At 44.2% G+C, this 16,667-nt stretch overlaps 1 protein-coding gene and 1 long non-coding RNA gene across 9 annotated transcripts in view; both read right to left on the bottom strand.

Annotated features, from left to right (window-relative positions):
* Positions 1–16,667, bottom strand: part of GATAD2A (GATA zinc finger domain containing 2A) — a 68,463-nt gene that overhangs the window by 16,620 nt on the left and 35,176 nt on the right. For all 8 annotated transcript variants that reach the window (XM_030034068.2, XM_041127528.1, XM_030034075.2 and 5 more), the window contains one exon: positions 8,696–8,967. In XM_030034068.2, coding sequence (XP_029889928.1) covers positions 8,696–8,958 — 263 coding nt within the window. In that variant the 5' untranslated portion in view covers positions 8,959–8,967. The remainder of the gene's footprint in view (positions 1–8,695; positions 8,968–16,667) is intronic.
* On the bottom strand, positions 4,385–6,263 carry LOC121233679. The gene is made up of 2 exons (XR_005933620.1): positions 5,234–6,263; positions 4,385–5,135 (listed from the first exon to the last, which is right to left on the bottom strand). It is a non-coding gene; the product is annotated as an uncharacterized LOC121233679 (long non-coding RNA).

Consider the following 16,667-nt stretch of genomic DNA (forward strand, 5'->3'; position numbering starts at 1 on the left):
GAACGCATCCGCAAATACAAGGCGGCGTGAAGGATTTTATTCGGCTGCAGGTGACGACTCTACCATCGGCGACGCTTCGCCCCCCTCTCCAAGCAGCGGCGAGGGCAGCCCGGCCGATACCGGGCCGTCCTCCGCAGGGAGGTTGGCGGAACCCGGGAGCTGCCAACGGGGCCACGCCGGAGCCACGGCCGCCACGCTCCGGCCGGCTTTTCACCGGGCGAAGCGGCAGCGTCTGAACCCGCTTCGGATGTCGGCACCGGGGCTCTCCCCTCCCGCACCGAGCGGGGGCCACCGCCGGGTCACGTGACACGCCGGGCACGTGACCCGCCACGGCGAAAACCATGGCAACGGCCGGTCCCAGCCGGTGCTGCCCGGCCTTCATTTTGTGAGGTGAGGTCGGGCTCAGGTGCCGGCAGAGAAAATGGAGCGGCCGTGCCCGGGGGTCCCCCCCTCGCCCCTGGGGTCCCCGCCGCCTACCCGCCACGGGCACCCGCGCCGAGGGTCGCTTGGCATTCTTCAAGAAAATAAGTGGGAAACGGGGCGGGGGGGGGGGGGGGGGGGGGGGGCTGGAAAAAATAATCAGAAAGCAGCCCCAGGAGAGTCACTGGACTGCGTCGTGGAGTCCTCCTCGGTTTATTTTCAGGCTGGACGAGGAAGGCCAGGCTGAGAGACGACGCCTGCCAGCCCCCGGGCTTTCCCAGGATACGGCAAGGAGGAAAATCTTAATCCTGAAGTAGTTCCAACGACGCATGCCGAGAACAGAATGACAAGGCATCTGCAGCAACGTGCGATCAACACCAGTTTGCATTCGTCAGCAATCTGAATACTCTTGATCTTTGAAAAAAAAAACCACACCAAAATTTAGGAGGAGGGGGAGCGCACATCGCAGCCCGCCATCCAAGCCTGGGATCGCTCGGCCGGGGAGCCGGGCAGCGTGGAGGAAGAGCGGCCGCTCACGCTCTTGATGCAGGACCAAGCACCAGCAGCTGCTCCAAACGCTTCTCGTCAGCCCACAGACCTCGGCCAGGGCACCGGGAGCTCGGGATGGAGGTCTGTCTGCCCAGCCAAGGCGAACAGCGGCTGCTTGGCCAAGCCATGATACCACACGCACCTTCCCCCAAGGCCCTTCCCGAGATGGACTAACAGCACCTCCAATAAGGAGCTATTGCAGCCTGGATCAGGGATCCCCTCTGCTGCAGGGGGTACCCCTAGTTACCTCCTTGCACTTGTGCGAGATACCACTGCTTTCACAAAAAAAAAAAAAAAAAAAAAAAAAAAAAAAAAGCTGCCTAGGGCATTTTGTAGGACCACAATATGAAATCTGGAACTAGGAAATACAACCTTGCCCGTAACAGCTCTGCAGTAAAACCCATCTTTTACTCAGGGTGTGAAGCAGGAGGTGACAAGACCAGGATCGCCGGTCGCTAGCCTGACGGTACTTCATCTAAGGGCTTCCCCGAACCCGTGCAATTTCTCCATTTTGCAAGATACATTATGATACTCCATACAGCTATGTTATAAGATGCTGATCTAATAAAAGCTGCATTAGAAACCACTAACTTCAGAGTTTTAAAATCATGTATTTTCACAAAAGCATTAGCCATATCTATTTAGGACCATCTATCTAACCAACCTCGAGTCTGTTGACATGCAACCTCACAGAGGAAAACCCTTCTTGCAGCAGGGACAGACTATATATTTTTTGAGGCAACACATACTGACCACAGCAACCAAGTTGACTCATATTCAGTATTACAGGATTTAGATCCTCAGCAGCACGACCAACTGCATAGTGAATGAGGCGGCACAAGACTGAACTCCAGAAATGTAGACCAGAATTCTGCAAAACAATCTTCCTTCAAAAAGGAGTTTGCTTTACTCTTTTGTTAGCCTGTGTGTAAAGCAAAAAATTCAAAGCAGATGTTTCAAAATAAGAAAGACAATGGAAATATCACCACTTTCAGAAAAATACTGCCACCAGCAGTTAATAATTTGGGATAACTGCCCCGATACTATGACCTTTATCCTCTGAAGCCATCAGGCATATCCTTTAGCTAAATAAAGACATAGTTCCATTATTCTCCCTTCAGCTTTCCTAAGTGTTGCTGTCTCAATCATTTGGACTCTACGCTAGAAGATGAAAGCAGGGTTGCTGCCCAGTTACGTACACCCATTTAAGCATCCACAGCAATAAAACACAATTCAACAGAGACCTTGCAGATAGTTTGTGTAAGGAATCAAATGCAGGCCTCCTAAGTACCCTAAGAAAAAGGCCATGCTTCCTCCAATATCCTCTTTTAAAATCTCAAAGCATAAGGACAGACGCGTCACGCTACTCAAGAGTTTTCCTTAGTGTCTTGGAGCATCCTGTAGCAATTCAGAGCACAACTATTCCAGAAAAAACCAAACCAAACAAAAAAGCCACTTTCCCATGGGGACACTGTGTATTTATTTGTTGAAGAAAAGAGGGTCAGGTGGCTGAATCCAGCCTTGGAGGTCTGCTTCCACTTAGCTGAGCCAGAGGAAGATTAATTAAATTTTTGTTGTGAAGATGATACATCTGAGGTCTGAGGTATCTTGAGATGGACTAAAACTTTTCTAACAGATTCACCCTCCTGCGAGACAGAAGTTTCAATGAAGTATGACCAAGGAAGACAAAGTTTAAACTTAACACTAGTAAGAGAAAAACAGACACCCAGGAACTACTGGCTCTGGTGGAGGGTTTAATTTCAGAGGACTCGTGCTGCAGCTTACAGAGAGCTTCACGACATTAACAGAAGAGCTCCTGTATCTCAGCAAGCAGCCTTTGCATTCATTCATACTGATCCAGAAGCATTACACAAAAAATACTCTTCCTTTTACAGACCAGATCTTACCCATGCTCTAAAATGCCCTTTTGATCACTCTTCCAGAAAAAAAAACCCAAAAAACAAAAACCAAAACAAAAACACCAAAAAAAGCCACCAATGCAATGCTGCTCACTTGGTTAAAGTTACAGAACTACTGACCCAAAATATGAAATCCCCCACTGCAGAGCAAGAGAGACCTATATAGCCCCATCCTCTGGTATCCCAAAGTATTCTGCCCATCTGCAGGTAACCGAAGGAAACATCACAACTGTTACTCAAACTAAAGCTTAATCTGCATTAGCAAATATGCAACAGTTTTGCCTCAGTCCATTAACAATCTCTTGTATACTCTCATCCAAAAATATTTGGCAAGGAAGGAAGACAAACAAGGAAAGAAAAAGCAATGCAGTGGGGAATTTTTTTTTTCCTGGAGATGTTTTATCTACATGAATTAAAGAAGTTGCAATGGATCTAGTGACTGTGGTGCAAAACTGAAGCAAAACAAACTTCATCCCTTCCTCTGAACATAAAGGAAGGAAACTTTAATCAAACTATGTCTGCATTTAAAATAAAACATTAAAATTCCCCAAGAAACTTTGCCATCAATTTTGTCACAATATCCTTTAGTACAACACATACCAGGAGGCATAGACACAACGTACATAAGCTGAAAAGGAGATTTTGAGCATGGGGCTGTGCCATATTTCCAGGCTTACTAATGGCAAGAGAGGAGCCTGTTGCTCTTCACTGGTGCTGCTGTGAAAGCTGTTCCCAGTAAATTCCAGTAAAGTGGAGAGTTTGGGCAGCCAACACAGGCTGCATCCTGATGTGCTTCGGAACATGTTAGAATTTCAGAGTCAAATATATTCATTTAGTAAGGTTTCAATGTGATTTGGCCAGATTAATAAAAAAACCCAACAAAACAAAAAAACCCAAACCAACCTAAAATCCTTCAAAGCACCAAAATTTAGCATCAAAACCCTAACACGAACATTCAGAGCACAGCCATTAGGCCAACTTTCATACAATTTCAGAACAATTTCTATTAGATGTTATTTTTAATTATCCCGTGTAACAAAAGGAGAATATGATGATTCTGGGGTTCCAGAGCAGTGCATTATTTGTCAAGCACACAAATCATAACCAGCAAGACCTAAAATTAAAGGAACTAAGGAGTTCAGATAGATTATTTGTCTGAGAGCACTAACTATAGGGATGCCTACAAACTCTTCACTCTCATCCTTCCTGACAGTTTTCATTTAAGCAAACAAGCAGTGGCTTAAGTCAGGCCAGCTCACTTGTAATTTCAAGAAGCAAGATCTTAAACCTGTGGGTATATTTGATACTTGCGCATACCACACATCAGGAGACAATAGATGGGTGCAAGCAATTTTTGTGGAAAATAAACCAAACGTATCAAATACAGACTTTCTGGCTTATCCAGACTTTTATTTCAATTGGAAGGAAAATCCAGACTCTGTAGCTTAATGTGAGAAGATGACACAATACATATAGTGGTTTGGAATGCAGGGCTTTTTGTTTGTTTGTTGTTGGTTTTTTTGGTTGTTGTTTTTTTTTTAAATAAGACCCCAAATGATACAAAATCTGTAGGAATAATTTCGTTTATCAGCCAGCCTTAAACTGTTTTTGATCAAGCCACAATATGCTAGTTTATCACTCTTGGCAAATAGAGAAAAGACAGGAAAAATTGCAAGATGTTCAACTGCCTAAAAAGTTTTCCAGTTTGCTTTACAAAGGACAAGTTCATCCCAAGATTGCTATCAAGACTAAGTAAGAACCGGGGATAGATAGATAGAAGCCAATTCTTATATTTGTGTTTTATTAACAGTATCACCCTCACCACTGCCATCACACTTGTGTGCTGTGACAAAACCATTTTCTCTCTCTCACTTGCTTTCCTGGTATGACTGAGAAGCCTCGCTTTTTGGAATTCTAAAGTGAAACATATTTTGAGGTTATCTATTTGGAGAGTTACTATAATTTTGAGGATTTAAGATAGCACAGTTCAACAACCAAGCACAACACAGCTGCTTACAGGGTCAAGTAGTATCCTTGCCCGTAAACACCCCACACCTCTATTTATGAGCAAGGTTTTCCTACAATTGGGATAACAGTATGCTGCTCCTGAAGGATCCTCACACTTTTGGTCCAGAAGAGAGGACAATTTGTCCTCGTAGACCTGTCTGAGGACAGCAGCTCCCATCCAGACAGCCAGTTACACGACTGTGTCCAGAAAGATCACTTGTGGTCTCTGCCAAACCTTAACTGTGAGTACACAAGAAATCATGAGCTTAACCAGTACTGTGTATGCAACTAGTTCATTTTGTATGATTCAAGAAATAGTACTAGAAAAAAAAAACAACCTGGAAGATGGTCAGAACATATACCATAGATGAAGGGAGCTGCATCTGGAGTACAGTAAATGCAACGTGATGCAGCAGGCAGTATGATCCAAGAACGGCTCCAGGAGAAAGCCCCAGCCTCAGCTGGAAGCAACTGATGCTCAACACAGGGCAAATGTGGTAGGAAACTCATGCATTTAAGGGGATGGAAAGAAATGAGGAGAGATGAAGAACAGAGGAAAGGGAAAGCAGAGCTTGAAAGCACAGTAAGATGTCAGGATTCAACCAGGTCTGACAAATGTTCTTTCCCTCCAGCACCCATACTCATGTAAATCAGGGTACTCACAAGCAAAGCGATTTATGTTACACTATTTTACCATCCCACCGCAAACGAGACATGTCCTTATCAAGGGGGGAGGACTCTCCTTCCTCCCATTCCCTCTCCGCAGTAGGTCTAGGATAATTACACACCAGTGTAGCTAGCTCCCAGTGCTGCAAAAACGCCAGGCAGAGGAGCAAGATTTTGGTTTGGCCTTGTGTGACCTCTCATCAAAGACTTCTTCTACCACTACAGACTTTCTCCTGTTTCTTCTGGCATCAGAAAATGTGCTCAAACCAGATCCTATTTTTAAATTTAACTTCAAGGTTTAGGAAAAAAAAAAAAATATTAAAGGAAATACATTTTTAAGTTTAACACAGAGATATTGCCAGGTTTATATTTCAAATCTTGAAAATCAACTGATTTCAGAAAGATAATCCATTCAATCAGCTTTATGTCAGCTAAACTGTGATTATTGCTGGGCCACCTTTTCCAAGGAAAATATTATGTTTTCAATTCTAAAAGCATTAAGGAAGTTTAAAAGCCAAAACACCACACATCACTAAGCATGAATTTTACCAAAAAAGTTTGTAGCAGTTCAGTCATTTTAAGCAACAGCTCTTTTTTCATCTCCTCAGAAAATCAGCTCTACTGCTTTAAAGACACAGGTCTTAATGAAAGCTGCGAGCTAAATTCCTCTAGAGATCAAAGGTCCGGAAAGGTAAGTCCTACACTTAACCAAAAAAAAAAAAAAAAAAAAAAAAAAAAAAAAAAAAAAAAAAATCCTTATGAAATTAAGATCCACCTTCCCTACAAATGCTGATTGTATTCTTATACATGCAAGGGATCAGACTCATCCAGAGACAAGCTTCCTCTGTATCACAGGCATCTCCAGACTCAGATTGCATTTGCTTGGAGATATTTGCATCCTGAGGCCGGTCAGCTGCTCAGCGCCACGTTTATGCTCCGGGAGCGGAGCCACGCACGGACCACGGGCACCGCCATGACACAGGAGCAGAGCCCCAGAGCCTGGGAAGCTGCTGCCTTACTTCCAGAAGTTTGTAGAATCATTCAGGCTCATTTTTGTCATTTGAGATGACCCAAGGTTTAATTCCTCTCTATTAAGAGTTTTATACAAACACGTGTTATTAAAGGTGTTCCAGCTTACAAACAGTATCCAAAGAGCTTATCCAAAGCCTCATGAAATTCTTAATTATACTTATTATGATAGACTTCAGCAGACTTGATATCAGACTGCCTCCTTATGCAAGCATCTTTTTTGTATGGGGAAGCCTCTTCTCCCTCCTTGCCGAAACTGAATACAACAATATCATATTACCACCTGAAATAAGAACGCTGTACGGAGAGAGGATGTTCTCTCATCTCATGTAAATAGGTGTTATTGTTCCAGATGCTCTCTGGGAAGTTCAGTGTACAGCCCCTTGTTCATCATCCTGTTTGTGCATCTTGCAACAGAAACGGACACCAACAGAGCAGAAACACTGGCACACATTTCAAAAATACTATAAATTCACAGAGAGCACATGCATGTGGGGGCAAGTACTGCAACAAAAGAGTTAGAATACCTGATTCTAATTTATTCAATTTTTGGTATGAGCAATCTTTTTAGATATTCTTCAAAAAAAGAGCACGCATACCTGTGTTAATTAGCAGGCAGCGATTACACCAAAAGACACCTTTAGAGATTTACACCTAGTCAGCACAATACAACTGCTTGACATGGAAGTCATCCATTACCCCAATTAACTGCTTCTGTGCAAGACATAAGTACCCTCCTAAATATCAAATTGAGCAACTTAGATAATTGTCCCTTTGGCAGAACGTTTATGGAGAAAGCTGAAAACTATCACCTTCCCTCAGTCACGCTGATGGAAGAGGTCTTGTTTTACATTTACTAAAGCAGTATTTGGATAAAGTAATCAGGCTCTTGCAGTCTAAATTTTTCTTTAAAAAAGCATCAAAAGTTTGGAAAAGTTTACAGATGAATTGCCATTAAACATCAAAGATACCCATTTGCTTAGTAGCACCCATAAGCGCCCCTCCTCCCAATAATTCCCGCGCAGGTGATAAGGATCTCATGTTTTCAGTTTCACACCTCAAATCTGCACTGCTGTAATACCTGACATCCAAGCGAACACAGATTTACTACTCCGAGAGCTGTTTAAGCCATTTTGCACAGACAGGCAGGTCTCAGTTCTTACGTATTACCACTCCAGCATCAGCTGGTGTCAGAACCAGGAATAAACGAGGCTTCTAACTTCCTGCTCAATGTATTGCATCTTACTGCACTATAGAGAAAAAAGCAAGACCTTGAAGGGCCAACATCAGGGCCACAGAATTTTTATGCTGGTACAGCCAGAATCCGTGGTTAGAAATATGGTAGAATATTTGGAATCTGGCTTTAAAGTGATGCCCATAAATCTGTATGTCAGAACCACCCAATTCATGTGTGTATCTCATATACAAGTCAAAGGAAAAGCTTTACATTTTTGTAGGAATAAAAATCTCCAAAGTGATAAGGACCTTTGAATTCATGCTTTCAGATGTCAAAATTCAGACATCTTAAGAAGGCTGGACTTTAAAAAAAGTATTAAGACCTTGTCCTACAGAGAATTGCTGCAGACAGGTGCTGTCTTTTCATAACACTTCTAGTGTCAAAATCCACAAGTTACTTTGAAAAGAAAGTCAGACTTACCCATACAAACTGCTCTGTCAGGAAGAATCAAGTTGCAATTAAAACTCCTCTGTTTAGACAATTATAATCTATTATTTTTCCTATATCACAGCTCAATTAAAAAAAAATCCAAACCACTCTTCCTCACATAAATCTCAATCAGTAGCTCAAGGTGCATCCTCTTTATAACTTGTATGTTTTTCTATTCAAGACTGCATTTCTTTACTCAGCTGCTCATCACAGCTGCCACTGCTGTCAAAGCTTGTGGAAGAAAAATCAGTAAGGAAGTTATACAGAAGTAGCTGTTGAATCTCACGTGAAGAGCCAGAGCTGCAACAGACACGTAAAATTTTAATTCTCTCTACCTTGAAGATGCAGAGAACAACTTCTTAGTGCCATCTAACCACATTTTACTGTGCTGGTATCCCAAATGTTACAGTGCAACTGCAGCACGTAGGTCGTAACTCACCTTTTGGAGGTGCTCATGTCCACAGGCTCATCTCCCGTCTGAACCTCCACTTTAATGGTTGCTTTCACCTCTCCACTTTTTAATAATCCTTGCACTTTTCCAGCTCCAGGATCTGTTTTTATTTTCATGTCACCTTCAGCATTTATATCTGTTCCTAATAGTCCTTTCTCCATTTTTATTTTTTTACTGTCCACATCGTTATGCGTTATCTCACGTTCTAATGCTCGTTTCTGACTTCGTGTCCTGCATGCTTCCTCTGTCATTGTGAGGCTCTGGGGAGAGAGGAGACACAAACGAGTTAAGTACACTGGAAAAAAAGTAAGTTGGACAAAACACCTTAATTTCAAAACAGGGCAAAGTACAGCGGTTACTGCAAAAGAAGTTCAGAAAGAGCAATAAAAGTTTTGCCAGTATGCTCACTTACCCTATCTCCAAAATACATCTCAGTCTGAAGCTATTAAGCACCCAGCATCACTGTACTTACACTTTTTTATGTTACGCAAAAACAAACAAAAAACCAAACCAAAACAAGAACACACACACAAACCTCACTAAGCATAAACTAGAATCACCAAGGAGGAAAAAAAAAAAAAAAACCACCCAAAAACCCCTGCATTAGAGCACAGGAGAATATACAAACCCCCACGACGAAAAAAGTTTGGCTCTTTACCAAAAGGCAGGAAGAATGTATGTATTTGCCTCACATGCAAATAAATGCAATTACTAAATTCTAGATTAGGATCTCCCTGGGACTGCTGCCATGTCTTTCTGAGGACCTAAGCCTGATTGCAAGTTTCGGGAATCAGACACTATGGGGAAAAGGACCACCACACCCTGCGTGAAGAGAGGCTTCCATATTTCTTGACAGCCTGCCGCCAGGCGCTAAGGCACTGCCATTGTAATACTCAAGTTGAGACTTTCTCCCCTCCTGGTGAAGGAGCCAGGCTTTTCCAGGCGGCAGAGGAAGCGCCGGGCTCAGGGGAACCAGGCTTAACTCCTCGCCTGCCAGAGGCGCAGGAAGTTCTGCTCCTGGTGGGCTCTGACATCTCAGCCCGCACTTCGGTACCTGCGGACACCCATCCATCAGACGCGGAGCTGAGTCAGGCTTTGATCCCATGACATCACTGGGCTCCACATGACCCTTCCCAGGATGCAGCCTGCGAGACAAAGCACTTTCCAGAAACCAGTCTGAGCCGGCGGCAGGCAACCCGCAGCGGGGCTAACCCTGCCGCCGGCCAGGCACCCCGGAGCATCCCTCCTCCGCCTCCTCGGGCACCCACTGCTCCCCTCTGGGTGCTTGGGGACACCAGGCACCAAGGGGGTGGCATGGGGGAAGAGGGAGAGAAAGACACACCACACACACCCCCTTCATCTTTTTAATTAATTAATTAATTTTAAGTGTTCCTCCCATCCCAGTTTTTTTTTTTTCCTCCTCCTTTTAAAATGGATTTCAAGAGTAAGGCCAACACACAGTAGTTGAACAAAGTCTTTGAAATGTTTTTAGCAGCGAGAGATTAACATAATTATGCAACATAAGTAACCTCTGCTCACCCCCACCACCCCGTTATTCAACAATGTCACATAAGCATTATGTGAAATTGCCATTTTGATAGTGTAAGCCCCACACAAGTGACCACAAGTTTCTTTGCACGGTGTTCGATGAAATCTATGGTGTTTTTTTTTTTTTTAGGGGGGGGGGGGAATTAAAATCATAGTCAATACACAAAGTGGCTCCCCTCGGCTGATCTGCATTTACAGTGTGACCACACTTGAACTTACAATAATGGAAGAAAGGTGTGTTTTACAGAAAGGCTAAGTTAATTTTGGTATTTATGAAAGCAAGTAAACAGCGCACAGCCCAGGCAGGCAGCCAGCAGCACGGAGATTTTCGGCGCAGCTCAGCGTACCCCAGCTGACAGGCAGCAGCCTTTTCCAAACCCCACTCTGCCTCAGACAGTCCTCTGAAAGCACAGCTTTTAACTGCAATAGCACCTCAGTTTAAGTATCTCTACTGACAATACGGCAGCATGTCAACTGCTTCTCCCCCTGAACGAGCCGATCAGGCAGCCTGACCAGGAATCACAAATCTTATTCCTATTAACTTGGTGCAAATGCATCTGAACCCAGGGCTAAAACAAAGGACCGGCCAGCTACCGCCCAGCTTACGAATACAGAGATGCGCTATTAATCACAATGACTTTCTTGAAGCAAGACTGCTTAGTCAGTAGGAAACCTCCTTAAAACCCTGATCTGGGTTTATTTTCAGTATCTTCATATTCTCCAACCTCGCAGTGATGAGAAGCAGCAACTCCAGAAGCCTGTGCTGATCCAAGAGCTACAGTGGCCCTTCAGGCACTCAGGCTCCAAACTTTAAGAACGTTTACATGACACTGTATTTCTACTCCTTCGTTTTCCCAGTTTTGACTGGGATAGGGAAAGGCAGTATCTTCAGATGTACTGGGATATTTCATACACCACACACAGAGCTGCCAGGCAGAACTCTGCGCGCTCATGGTGGAATCTTGCTTACCTGAATAAACATCACAAGCAGTGGAAATGATCTAAATCTCGTATCGACACTAAGTTTTATTTTAAAAATTAATGCAGTCAAAATCCTAACGTAGAAACGGGTTATGCATGCTGAATACTTCACGAAGCAGCTGTTTTCTAGCTAACCAAGACAGCTCATCTTGGAGTGATGGAGGCAGGCAGGCACTAAGCACCCCACTCAGAGCATTTCCAGGGGCAAACCCTTTGAACACAAACTCCTTACAAAGGTCAGACTGAACAGATTAACAACCTTGATGAAAATGCACAATGTCCCTTTCCAACAAAACCCTCTCCTATTACAAATTCTCAAGGACATCGTGTCTTGCACCCTGCAGTTCCTTTACGAACTAGCAGCAGCCATTTCTCCTTGTAACGCCACCATCGTCCCCTTATCAGACACTAGCAACAAACTTTACTTGGAAATGGCCTCAGCTTCCCTGTGCACTCCCTACTCACACAGTCAGAAAGCGACATCTCCGTTTTCCTTTGATGAACAGTGCTGCTGCTACAACAACTTTTCTGCAAATCACAATTCAGTCCAAGTTTTTGTTAAAAATTCACAGTGTCTTGTCGCAACGATGTAGGCTGGAAAGCAGCAACTGGGGACAGCGATTGCTAGAGAGAAGAAGAGTATCTGTAGCACAACCGAAACAGTGTGTTGTGAAGATCTACGTTACTGGCAAGACCTTGGGATGAGATTGCACTAAGATTTTTACAGCTAAATCTGAAAATTGCAAGCGCAGGCTCACTGTAATAGAGAGATCTGGTTGCACAGTTCCCCCACCACAACAGTGATTAAATCATATTTATTGTAGATGAGCCCTAAAACCAAGCTCCCTAAAACAGTTTTAACCCTTTCAGGAAATAGTACTGGAAAACAATTTGCTAACATGGATACAGATGCAGAGAGAAATAAAGGCAAATTAATGTGGCACTGAGAGAAGGGGAAGAAAATAATGAGGAGGATTTCTTTAAAAAGCCTATTCTGCCTCTCTTTTCAGGAAAAAAGATGAAAACTGGTAACATCAGAGTCTTTTATGGGAATCACCTGGGTTACTGGGCCCTATCTCCTGCAAGTCAGAGGGCATCCAGAAGCAAGTGCACAGTTTAGGCGAGTCCCTGGCAGGATCCGTTTCACACAGCAGACTAGAAAACGCTTCCCAAAGCAGCCTAAACTCAAGGTCTGTAGGAAAAGGTTAAAACCAGACAGGTGCCCTGGAAGAGAGGAGGAGGAAGAGGGTACCTGCAGAGACCTGCACCAGCAGGGACGGTGTCCTCGTTCACGGAGAGGACGCGAGCAGCTCCTTGTGTGACAGGAGGAGGTAAGAGAAACCCAAAACCACCTGGGAAGAAAGCTCTCCTGATGGCAGATCTGGCAATCCCCAGCACCCGAGGATGGCATGCCGGTCCTCACATGAGACTTTCCCAGCACTATTAAACAGCACCTTACCAGTACACTCTGTGACCAGCCCTTAAGTCTGCTGGATTTATTGAGATCACCCCTTCATCAGTTGGTTCCACTAGATGAGAATAGATCAGCTAGATGTTTCAGAACATTCAGGCTGTTTCCAGGAAAACCTATAACTTCGGAAGCTACTCCCAAAATCCCCACTTCTGCTTCCCCACTGTCAACAGCAAAAGGAACCGATGAACATGAACAGTAAACAGCTTTGGTTCAACTTGACTATACCTTTTATTTGAAAGAAGGAAGACAAAGTAGGGATGACACAGTAAATTTTAAGTTTTATGGAAGGTTCTGCTTTTTATTACAAGGAATGGCATAGCTTGGGGCGGAACGCTCGGGACCGAAGCAGCAAATACTCAGTGGTAAGTGCTATCACTGTAACAGATTAACTACTACAATCAATTCAAAAGGCAGTTTAGTATACCATATAAAATGCAGTAAACTCCTTGGACTGCAGGCCATTACATTGGTCACCCTGAAGCCTTGCCAAAAACTCCTCCATGCAGCTCCACTGCCCTCTGAGCGCACTGACAACAGGAAAAACCCAAAACCTCTTGAGTTCACCACCTATTTATGCTAGCCTGGTAAACATCGTGTATGCTTGCGATGCCACCTGATGCTTACCATTGGGAAAAGGGTCAAGAGAGCTCTCTTGCCATTTTCCAAACCCTTCCTCCCTCCAAAGAGCAGAGCAGCAAGACCAAGAAGACAAACCTGGTTTAACTCAGCCAGTGTTTTTGCCAGCAGGGATGTGTAGGACACCGTGACATACCGCCCAATCCCTTGCAAAGGGCTGGGGGTGCTGCAGCAATCACCTGCTCTTGCTTGCTTTTGCTGCTGCAGGGAAAAGTTACAGAAGAGGAAAAAACTCACAAAGTTCCAGTTTAAGACTTGGGAAATGAATTACTTTATGCTGATTTTTCCAGATGTGCAGTCCAGTCCAGAATAAACCCAAGCAGCTGCAGAAGCCATGCCCGGCTCACCCGGCTGCTGCCCGACCAGGGCACGAACAGGCAACTGGGGCAGCAGCCGGAACAGGTTGGATGCACAAGCACACAGAGAACACCAACATGGTACACAAAGACAAAACAACAATAAAATAAAAAAAAAAAAGCACACTTTGCTTGCTGTTTGTAATGTACACTTCCACTTTTCCCCACATCACATTCAGAGTTATCCATATCACCTCCTCTCCTGTTTGTGATTTACAACTTCCTCATACAAACTCCAAGCAATTCCTTCACAGAGAAGTAGTTCTGCTTACTTTTCACCGTTTAGCACAACTCGGTGGTTTGAAGTTAAAAGGACTGAAGTTAAAATTACATCCTGACGCTATGCTAGAGTCATCAGCAGTGCTGGCGAGTGCCAGCAGCAGATACGGGTTCAGCGCAGACCATCTGCAAACAGGCTCGAATCCCACTGCAGCCGCACACTAACCCATCCAGCTATGCAATACTTGCTCTTTTTGGAAACCAAAAGCAAGTATCAACAGCCTTCTTCCCCAGCGTGATCTGGAAACTTTTACAGCAAAAGAGGGGGAAAAAAAAAAAAAAAAAAAAAAAAAAGACGACAAGGTTACAGAGAAGGAAACAGGGAGGTTAAGACACATTCAATGCCCCTCGGTGAGTATTTTCTAAAGGTAGTTGATCAAAAACTTACTGACTCTGAACAGTCACTCGCACCCAGCATGGATCTGATGTGCACACCAGACAGGCCTCCTGCAAGCATAGCCCATGCAGTCACCTTGAATCATCCACGCACCCTGCCCACAATGCCTAGAAATCAGTTTCTCATAGCAGGATGTAAAAAGTTTCAATGAGAAGCCACTGTTTCAACTGAGCTTATTTTCTTGTTATGCCGTAAGTGGGGTTTTTTCCTATGTATACACTGATCACGAAGCCATAAGTAAGATGTCCTGGAAAAAGTCATCAAAATTTTTACATATGTGTGTGTGTGCCTGTGTACTACTGTGTGCCTGTGTATTCACGTGTGCATGCATATAAACGTGCATACACATGCACACACACAGAAGTTCATGACCTTATCATGTAGATGTTTAGAAAAATAAACTTTAGAAAACCAAAGTAAGAACTAGTTTTCATTTTTTTAAAGACTAAACTAATGCAACAGCAGTAGGACAAGAACACTGGTTATTTTGTAGGTTTGGGGGGAAAAAAAAAATCATCCCGCACCCGAATTCAACTGGGCAACCAAAAATCCATCCCTTCCCTGGTGAAGGCAACAAAAAGCATGACAGCAGCCAGAGGTGGGTTGATCATTTTGCTATCTCAGCCATTACTTCCACACCACGAGACCTAAAAAGAAGAACAACTGCAAGTGCTGAAGCCTCCTTCAGCAGAAGGGACAAGAGGAGGGTACCTGCTCTGCAGCCCACTCGCTGCTCCCAGCGGGGAGAGGCTCCCAGCCCCTGGCTGGCTGAGCACTGCAGCCCACCAAGGGTTAAGCCCTGCCATTTTGGTGCCATTCACTGATATGTCCATTAAGGGTGTTACATAACAAAATGGCAGCCCTTAACCCTTCCCTCGCCGGGCTCCCACGCTGCTCAGCTGCATGTGCTCACGCCAGCCGGCCACCACAGCACCTCCCGGCTGTGCAGTCCTGCTTCTCTTTTTTACTATTATTATTATTTCCCCCTTCTTTAAGCATTCAGGGAAAAATAAATGAGCTCGCTTAGGACTGTTAAGTACTTGCAATTAAAAGGAGACGGAGCCCCACAGAAGTTTCCTCCGTGCCACGAGTGTCGGGCATCTGGAGGCAGCAGAGGAAAGTTCTCCGCTGGCCAGGGGACAGCAGCAAAGCGGTCCACCAGCAGGAAAGCATCATTTCAGGGACACCAGCCCAACAAATCACTGAAGGAAAACAGCCAAAATGTGGGGTACCAGAATCCTACGCTGCCCTGAAAACAGCCACGACATCCCCACGGCTGCTCCCAGCGGCCGGCTTCAGAGGGGAGCACCTGCAGCAGCTCCTTCTGCACCTCAAGCCCTGCAGAAGCTGCTTTTATTTCCATCCGAGTGACCAGGCACTAAGACACACGCCGTGCCCATGTTGCAACTGCTCGCGGTCATTATAGTGCAGTAGGAAGCAATTCAGCCTGGGTTTGACTAAATATTTACTAAAATGAACAGATAAACATTTGTAGAAAGGCGCTGAAGTCAAGCTTGGAGCACCACAAACATGAAGTTCTGTATTTGGCCAGAAACGGGACTTCAGTAGCTGAAGTCCCACTGCACTAGGAGTCACCCTTCTGCTTTCCATGGTATTTGTGTCAACTCACCTTAAAAATCCCTATCAGGGCTGAGTTTGGCTCCATTTATTAATGTGGAGTCTAACAACCATCTAAGGGCTCTGCGTAACAGAGAGAGAGAAGCATTCACAGCTCTTAACACAAAGCTCAATGTGCCACAGATTCTATTAAACCTGTAGCTGTGTAAATGGCAAATAGCTGCTGCCTGTAAAAATCAATCTAGTAATTTGCTAATTTTTTTGTAAGAACTTCAGAGAACTGTTCACTATCAAGGTGATCTTAGAAAAAATTATAATAAAGCAACTAAAAAGACTGCATAAAAATATCAGGGTTTTTTCCAAATACCTTTTACTAGTGTTGCTATTCTTTACTTGGAGCATCCAGCCTAACAAAAAAAAAAAAAAAAAAAAAAAAAAACAAAACAAAAAAAACCAAAAAACACAAACCCCAACCCTCCCTTCTCAGTCCTGCCACAATGACACAGATTCCCTGGTTCGCTCTGCAAAGCGATGCCAGTTTTTCGCATGCTCTGTGATCGTGATTCATAGCTGTAGTTTTCAGGAATGAACTGCACAGTTCAGTATGGAGTTGGTTCACTGTCATCCCTGAGCTTATTGGGGGAATTCAACCACCCTCACACGAGGCAGTCAAAGAAGAAGAATGAAATCAAAGTCATTTTGTTAAAAGAC

The sequence above is a fragment of the Aquila chrysaetos genome, chromosome 12 (genome assembly GCF_900496995.4).
Source record: "Aquila chrysaetos chrysaetos chromosome 12, bAquChr1.4, whole genome shotgun sequence".
Taxonomy (NCBI): domain Eukaryota; kingdom Metazoa; phylum Chordata; class Aves; order Accipitriformes; family Accipitridae; genus Aquila; species Aquila chrysaetos.